This window comes from Zeus faber (assembly GCF_960531495.2).
Source record: "Zeus faber genome assembly, chromosome: 2".
NCBI classification, from domain to species: domain Eukaryota; kingdom Metazoa; phylum Chordata; class Actinopteri; order Zeiformes; family Zeidae; genus Zeus; species Zeus faber.
The window spans coordinates 26638669-26647533 of NC_137189.1; the positions used below are offsets into that span (position 1 = coordinate 26638669).

At 45.6% G+C, this 8865-nt stretch overlaps 1 protein-coding gene across 1 annotated transcript in view; it reads left to right on the plus strand.

Annotated features, from left to right (window-relative positions):
- unc80 (unc-80 homolog (C. elegans)) overlaps positions 1 to 8865 on the plus strand; it is a gene marked incomplete at both ends in the record, with an annotated part of 82953 nt that overhangs the window by 27704 nt on the left and 46384 nt on the right. The window contains 4 exons of the mRNA XM_080023805.1: positions 3505 to 3653; positions 4806 to 4969; positions 6019 to 6117; positions 6625 to 6833. Of these exons, the coding sequence (XP_079879931.1) occupies positions 3505 to 3653; positions 4806 to 4969; positions 6019 to 6117; positions 6625 to 6833 (621 nt within the window). The remainder of the gene's footprint in view (positions 1 to 3504; positions 3654 to 4805; positions 4970 to 6018; positions 6118 to 6624; positions 6834 to 8865) is intronic.

Below are 8865 nucleotides of genomic sequence, written 5' to 3' on the forward strand. Positions count from 1 at the left end.
TCGAATGATGTCCTGCTGTTCCAAGGCTGAATCGCCATTGTTCATTCTTGTGGCAGACCAATGGGTGTAGCGCAGCGCTGATTCAGCCGACTCGGGGCAGCTGTGCAGCTGCTGGAAGGAAGCCACGCTGCTGTCTGCAACCCCTGCTTAACCATGCCCCTTGGTCCGCCAGAATCCTGAAGCAGTGATTCCATCATTGCCCTGAGTCTCCTTTTCTCAAGTCTTTCTACAAAATGTAGACTTTTTGTCATTACCCATATTTATTGGCATTAAATCCATCCATCTCCAGAGTGCTTATCCAGGTCAAGGTTGGGATGCGACATGGCAAGCAGAGCAGAGCATCCCAGACCTTTGTTTCCCCAGTCATTTATTCCAGATCCTACTGGGGGATTCCTTCTCCTTCCAAGGCCCAAGTGCATCCTGGGTCTAATCCAGGTGTCTTCTCGCAGTTGGACATGGGTGGTATACCTCCAGAAGGAGACAGCCAGGGGACATCCTTACCCAGTCCAGTCTAATGAGGTCATCAGGATAAGGAATCCACATTGACATCACTAATGAACATCAAATTGCAACTAATCAACTTCAACCACGAATAAAACTCCAAGATACTTTATCCTTAGCTTCCTCAGCTTGACTTGACTTGGGAGAATTTTCCCTTTCTCACTTGAATGAACAAGCCATTCTATTCCCAGAGAGAGTCCCCGCCTCTTGAAGGTGCCGCTCCGCACACCAACTGTTTCACACTTTGCTGCAAATGTTCTGATGCATTCTGGAGCTCGCAGTGATCGAGCAAGCCAATATGACGTAATCTGCAGATAGCGGGAAGCCCTTCTATCACACCAGACAGTCAACAACTTTGGCCAAGCCTTCGTATCCTGCCTGTGAATATGACAAATTGGAAAGAGCCAAAGTTCAGCCTTGTCAGACTCCAAATCCCAGGCTAAACCTGCTTGCCTTAATGCAGAGAATGGGAACACAACTCCAGAACCGAATGGCTTGCATTAGTGGCTACACAACCCCATACTCGCATAACACCTCCAACAGAGTCCTTGGGGAACATGTGCAAAGAGGCGGGAACTCTTGAGATTATGGTCCACATAAGAAGTGGACAGTTCGATTGGACGACTACACCCCAGCACCCACTCTGTAGTGATGCACCGGGAGGAGGGTCACTTCATTTGCTAGATCAAATGTCTTTCTCTATTCTCTTTCAATTAGAGGGATGTCCTCAAAAGGGACACTGTCTCAAGGCTGAGTCGGTGGACAGACGGGTTCACAACCGGACTGTCCTACCTAAAACTGGATGGATGGACACCTTGACTGGGATTGGTGGCTCACAATTTTTACCTGTGCTGTCATCAGGATGTTATAACACCAGGTATTTGTGCCATTGCATCCAAGACAGAGTTAATCTGGAAATAAAGTTAAAATTCTTAACCTGCAATAATCATCAATTTAATAATCATCAAGAACTGCTTACAATAATGCCATCCGCTGGACGACCTGTGGAATGACAAGAACACAGCACTTCTGTTCTACATGTATGGCCGCCACCAATCCCCCTCTTCAGAGGATGATCTAACCATCATTTTATCAGCTAAACACCTCATCATCCTTGCTTCTCCAAGAGGTGGAGCATGACCACAAGTGAAACTCAAAAAAAACTACAACCAAACAACAATAATGTCGCCTCTTCCCGTGACAGCAGTACAGGAGAAGAAGAGAAAGAAGTCATCAGGAGAGTGATCAAGGGAGCACAGGTGGATGTAAAGAAACCCCCATTCATTCATTCATTTATTGCCCATGTACATTGAGCGCTTTGCGCTCATAGCGGCATACAAGATGACAGCATCACTTACAAGGTCTTTCCAGAGCTGCTTGGCTGCTTCCTGTTTCCTGCTGTAGCTAGTGTAGCTTCTCTGTGCAGCCAATGAAAACATTTCACTGTTATGTAATGGAGAGAGAGAGAGAGAGAGAACGAGCGAGCGAGAGCAAGAGAGAGAGAGAGAGAGAGAGAGAAAGAGAGAGAGAGACTGGCCTCCCAGCCGGGCGTTGTTCACAAAGAGAGAATCTGTGAGAGAGAGACCCCGACACCCCTCGCCCCCTGGCTTTTTGTAGCAGGCCCTAGACACTTGCATGCGTACTTACTCCCAATCCCAGAATCCCTTTCAATTTGCTTCAAACCGCCCCCCCCATGCTATGTTTTTGTTTTGCCTCTGGAGTCCCCACCCTGTCCCCCCCTCCCTCCCTGTTGTTTGTTCTCAATGTTCTGTATAGAGCTCAACAGTGAGTTTCCGGAAGTGAAAACCCTGTTTATATTCTGAATCGAGGATTTAAATTTTTAACCCTAATGTCATAAGCATCCAAGGTAGACTGACCACAAGCTATGAGATTGTGAAACAATGGTGTACACCGATCAGCCACAATATTACAACCACTGACAGGTGAAGCGAATAACATTGCTCATCTCGTTCCTATGGCTCCTGTCAAGAGGTGGGATATATGAGGCAGCAAGTGAACAGTCAGTTCTTGAAGTTGATGTGTTGAAGCAGGAAAAATGTGCAAGCGTAAGGGTCTAAGCCACTTTGACAAGGACCAAATTGTGATGGCTAGACCACTGGGTCAGAGCATCTCCAAAATGACAGGTCTTGTTGGGCGTTCCCAGTATGCAGTGGTTAGTACCTACCCAACATGGTCCAAGGAAGGACAACCGGTGAACTGGTGACAGGGTCATGGGCGCCCAAGGCTCATTGATGCGTGTGGGGAGCTACTGTAGCACAAATTGGTGAAAAGTTAATGCTGCTATGATAGAAAGGTGTCAGAACACACAGTGCAGCACAGCTTGCTGTGTATGGAGCTGCGTGGACGCAGACCGGTCAGAGTGCTCATGCTGACCCTGTCCACCGCCTAAAGCACCTACAATGGACATGTGAGCATCAGAACTGGATCATGGAGCATTGGAAGAAGGTGGCCTGGTCTGGTGAATTACCTTTTCTTCTACATCATGTGGATGGCCGGGGTTAGGGTACTATTATTAACAATATAACACTATAATAATGAGAAAGGTTAAATTCAATTCAAGGTTCGAAGTCGTTGGAAATGTTTCATTCACAATGGTTTATGGGATGAGTTGTTTCGTCTCTCTTAAAATAATTGCGTACACAGTGTACTTTTGCCTTTTTTTCAGTTTTCCAAATTTCTTTTGCTCCGAATCAAATGTTTTATGGTCACGATTCATCTGGTAGCTGGTTGGCTTGGTTCCAGGCTTAAAACTCTTAATAGAAGGATCTTCTGAGACGTCAACTGAGTGAATGACTGGGAAATATGCTTCCAGAACCGTAGCCGTTCAAAAAGTGGGCGGTCACTGTTGAGCTCTATCACTCTGGATGCTGTAGGCTGTCTGTCTTGCTGTCTTCCTAGTCCAACTAAACTCCGCCTCCGCACTTCCTGTTTGTTCTGTGCTCACTTCCTGCCCCCCCTCCCCCTCCCCCCGGCCCCCTCCAGACAAGGCGGGCTTTGGGAATAACTTCACCACAGGGGACAACAAGTCCGTGGCCCAGAACATGGAGGCCGTGGTGGTGGGCTGCATGTTCAAGTCCCTGATCACGCGCTGCGCCTCCACCACGCACGAGCTGCACAGCCCCGAGAACCTGGTGAGTGCACGTATATGTCAACGTGCGTGATATATGTATTAAAATCTGAAAATCTGGTTTCGGAAAGTCAAATTTAGTGGATTTAGTGTGACCCAGGTGAATTTAGTTCATTAGCATCAAACTTAGAGTCCGGCTGATGGTTGTAAGATTAAATAATGTAAGGCTATTTAAAATTACTTTTAGGAGGATTTAAATGTATATTTAATACAACACAGTCAATTAATTCAATTATATAATTATAGGACCCAGAATCGCGATTGTGGCGCCTCCCCTTGCGGCTGCCTGCGCGAGCACCTTGTGTCGATTACGCACATTTTGGTAATTTTTAGTATTTATAGAGCTTATTGTGCGTAATCACCGGGTGTCATGACATTTCACTGCATATATGTATGAACGTATGTATATGTATGTGACAAATAATCTCTTGAACTTGAACTTGAAGAGTGGAACCAGCCGACCAGAGGGAGGGAAAACATGGAAACCGGATCTTTACTTTCTAGACCTGTGCCACCTCCACAAAATATCTGCCTAAACTTACCCAGAGTGAATTCAAGGTCAAAGGCCAAGGTCAAAAGGTCAAAGTGGAGAAGGCTGAGGCTGCTTTTGGACGTGTTTGAACTTCCTTCATTTCTGATGGTTTCATGTTTTATTAGTTAACAGGTGACATGTCATAAAACACATCACCAATTAACTCATTTTGGCGGAACCAATCACACGGTAGTGCAGACGGATACAATTTCAATCAAACACTTTGGATTTTCCACAATTTCCTAATTCTGACTTCAGCCTTGCATCAAACGAGAGAAAGGAGACTTGAAAAATTTCTAGTTGGTCTGCTGCAGCATGATCTCTCTCCCTCCCTCTCTCCCTCCCTCTTTCCCTGTCTCTCTCTCTCTCTCTCTCTCTCTCTTTTTCTCCCTCCCCCCTCTCTCTCTATTGATTTGCTCTGAAGTGTTCCCGTTCTCAGATGTATCCCCATTACTTGACAACACTCTGCCAGTGTCTTTATTGCATTATTAATGTCCATTCTGTAATTTTCATCTGAGCCAGTGTCCTTAGTTACTCTCTCTCCTCCACCTCCTCCTCCTCACCTCTCCTCCCCTCCTCTCCTTCCCCTCTCCTCCTCCTCCTCCTCCTCCTCCTCCCCTGCAGGGTCTGTACTGTGATATCCGCCAGCTGGTGCAGTTCATCAAGGAGTCCCACGGGAACGTTTTCCGCCGGGTCGCACTGAGCGCGCTCCTGGACAGCGCTGAGAAGGTCACCACCTCCAAGAAGCCCGACGAGAGGGAGGAGCCTAAAGCGCCGGGCCCCCGGAGGTACGGAGCCAATCACCCGCCAGGAGCTGATTGATTTAGTGATTGAGTGATTGATTGATTGATTGATGTCACAAATTTAGCAGTAGCTAATTCTGCGGAAGTCGGTAATTCAGAGTCCAATTGCCCCCGCTTCCGAGCTTAATGTGTTCCTGGGAAAACATGGACACCCGCAGTCAATTCGTTTGTTTGGCAATTTGTGAATTCCACAACACACAAACTGCCACAAAATTCCGGTTTGGAACTCCAACTGTCTGTTTTCCAGAGAGTCACCTCTGACTCTCTGCCAAACAGAGAGAGAGAGAGAGAGAGTCAGACTTGCGCTTTTGCCAGTAGGGGGTCGGATTCTTCCTCTTTCTCACATCCGAGCAGCTTCCACACCACGTTAATTCCAACTTGGATTTCCACCTTAAAGAGCCTTTTTTCCCCACTTTTGCGGTAGGAGGTTGGATTTTCCTTTGGAATTCTACAAGCCACAAAATGCATTTTACCATGTGTTTTCGGACAAATTCTGATTTTGAATTCTGACTTAAATGGCCGTTCATTGGCATTTTTGCTACTAGGAGGTGGGATCTTTCCGAGTTGACCTTGAAATTCCTACGTAAATGGCTGTTTGTTTGCACTTTTGCCAGTAGGAGGTTGCATTTTCCAGAGTTTGGACTTCCGAGCTACGAAAGGTATTTTAGCATATAATTTCAGGCAAATCCGTGCCCTAATTTTACAATTCGGAATTACAGTTGAAATGGTCTTTTGGTCACTTTTGCCAGTAGGAGGTCAGATTTTTTTTTTGCGAAATTCCGACATCAATTCAAGAGATTCAAGAGGTTCATTCGTCACATACAGTACATAAACATACTTTCATACATACTGTATATGCAGTGAAATGTAATATGGAGCGCAGCATAAGTCAAGGCTTTGGGGCATGTCGAGAAGTGGGCTCGCCTGTGGTCCAGATATGTGCACTAATAAACACAAAACGTGCAAATATCAGTGATATATATATATATATATATATATATGAACATATTTGTGTGTTTTGTGTGCGTGTCCAGGTCAGAGGCGGGGGTGTCCGGAGAGAAGGGTCAGGCATCCAGCGCTGCAGATGAATGTCGCAGTTACATCTCCAGCCGACCCCCCCAGACCCCCGAACAGTGAGACACCCCCATACAAACATCCTGAAGACTGAATAAAATGTCTGCCCGCTTCATAGTACTGCCTGTGGCCTGTACTGACCAATCACAGTGTTCCTACAACAGGACTTCACTGTGATCGGTCAAAGGCTTGAATGGGTTTAGTCCCAATGGAGGCGTGTCACTGGGTAATTTATGCAAAGCACCACACTGTGATTGGCTGATACCAAAGTGACCGGACGGCACTGATGAGAACTAAACTAGAACTAGAACTAGAACTAGGACTAGGATTAGATCCAGGATTAGAAATAAGCTAGGACGAGAACTAGAATTAGTACTAGAACTAGAATTAGAACTAGAACTCGGACAAGAACTAGAACTAGGGCTAGAACGAGGACTAGAGCTATAGCTAGAAGTAGGACTACAACTTGATCTCAACTAGAACTGCAGCCTGACCCTCCCCAGACCCCTGACAGTGCGATATGTACTAAAACCCTCCTCTTCCTCCTCCTCCTCCTCCTCCCCCAGTGAGGAGCAGCTCCCTGGGGCTCTCCTGGGGAGGAAGGACTTCTGGAGGAAGATGTTCAAGTCCCAGAGTGCGGCGAGCGACACCAGCAGCCAGTCGGAGCAGGACACGTCGGAGTGCACCACCGCCCACTCCGGCACCACCACCGACCGGCGCTCGCGCTCCCGGTCCCGACGGATCTCGCTCCGCAAGAAGCTCAAGCTCCCCATCGGTAGGACCCCGAGCCGCACCGGGACCCAGAAACCTGGTCCCTGTTACCGGTTTTCAAGGATGGGTTGGTTGTTTTCCAACTCAGGTCTTATTAAAATATTGGTTTGCATCCTTTATAACTGTTCATTGCTTTACTAGTGAGAAACTTACCACTCTGCTGCAGCTTCTCACTGGGCTTCAATGCAGTCCAATGGGGCAAACGATTAAGACTTATGGTTATAGTCAGTATAGTCTGTTATGGTCATTATAGTGACTGCATGTTTTTTACATGTTGAATGAATGAATGAATGAATGAATAACAGTTATATCTTATTTTATTCGAAACGACCCTTTTTAATCTGCTCGAGACTTACTATGCTGTTATTTCTCGGACGGATCAAAACAATTTGGGCCCAAATGTAAAATTGAATTGTCCAAGTTGTTCTGTTTATTTATGCTCCTCTCACTTTGTTACCCAGCGTCATAATCCCGTCTTTCCATTGTTCATAACCATTAATGCTTTAATAACTATGTCATGAATGAATTAAAACACTTACCCTGGAAAAACAAATCATTGGATTGGAGTGATTGTCAGTTTGGACAATCTTTTTTCCCCCGGTTTTCTCCATTTAAAATAAACGCTTTGGATTTCTACATTTTAAGTTGGGAAACCTGAACAAATGTTTTTTTGTTGCTGATCTAATGGTAGATTATTTTTTGTTTAATTTGTTTGCTGTCATTGCATTCGATGCCTCGTTCTCCACATCCTCAATTCCAGTGGTGGAAAGTAAATAAGTACAAGTGCCTTATTTCTTGTGGGACCTGAGTACATTTTTTAAGTGTTGTTCCTTACTTAAGTATATACAGTTTGGGAGACTTTCAACTTTTACTCTACTACATTTCAAATATCTATACATTTTAGTCTTCAACACTAACACCGTTAAGTAATTTCCCCCTGGGATTATTAAAGTATTTCTGATTCTGATTCTGATTCAGTTACGCTACTTTACCTTTCAACAGGTAACATTTCTTTTAAGTTGAAGTACCTACGTACATTGACTGCAGTGAAATACTTCTTCCACCACTGTCCATTTCATTCTAACACGATGTGTTCTGTGCTTCATCCTCCGCCACATGGACCAAGCACCTCATCTCCTTGGTCTGTTGTCCTGTTCCTCCTCTTCCTCCTCCTCCTCTTGGTCCTTTTTGTCCCTTGCAGCGTGCCGCAGCGTCCGCAGGGTCCGCCTCCCCCTCACACTCTCTGTGCTACGTATGTGCACGTGTGTCCATCTCCATATGCATCTCCCGTCCCTCCTACTGTGCTCCCTGCATCACCCCCCCAGGTGTCAAACGGCGTTTGCAAATGATGGGTCCTGTCACTAGCATTACCGAAATATTCAATCTCAGAATTTGAATCAAATCCGGTCTTTCGGCTTCATCCGCGCTCACATAAGAGACTAGAAACAGGAAGTATGAGGCTAGAAACATAAAGTAAGAGACATGAAACCAGAAGTAACAGACAAGAAACGGGAAGTACGAGGCTAAAAACAGGAAGTACAAGGCTAGAAACGGGAAGTAAGAGATTGGAAGCAGGAAGTAAGAGATAAGAAACAAGGACGAGGCTAAAAACAGGAAGTACGAGGCTAGAAACAGGAAGTACGAGGCTAGAAACAGGAAGTAAGAGATTGGAAGCAGGAAGTAAGAGACAAGAAACGGGAAGTACGAGCCTAGAAACAGGAAGTACAAGGCTAGAAACAGGAAGTAAAAGATTAGAAGAAGGAAGTAAGAGAAAAGAAACAAGTACGAGGCTTGAAACAGGAAGTACGAGGCTAGAAACGGGAAGTAAGAGATTGGAAGCAGGAAGTAAGAGAAAAGAAACCAGGACGAGGCTAAAAACAGGAAGTACGAGGCTAGAAACAGGAAGTAAGAGATTGGAAGCAGGAAGTAAGAGACAAGAAACTGGAAGTACGAGCCTAGAAACAGGAAGTACAAGGCTAGAAACAGGAAGTAAAAGATTGGAAGCAGGAAGTAAGAGAAAAGAAACAAGTACGAGG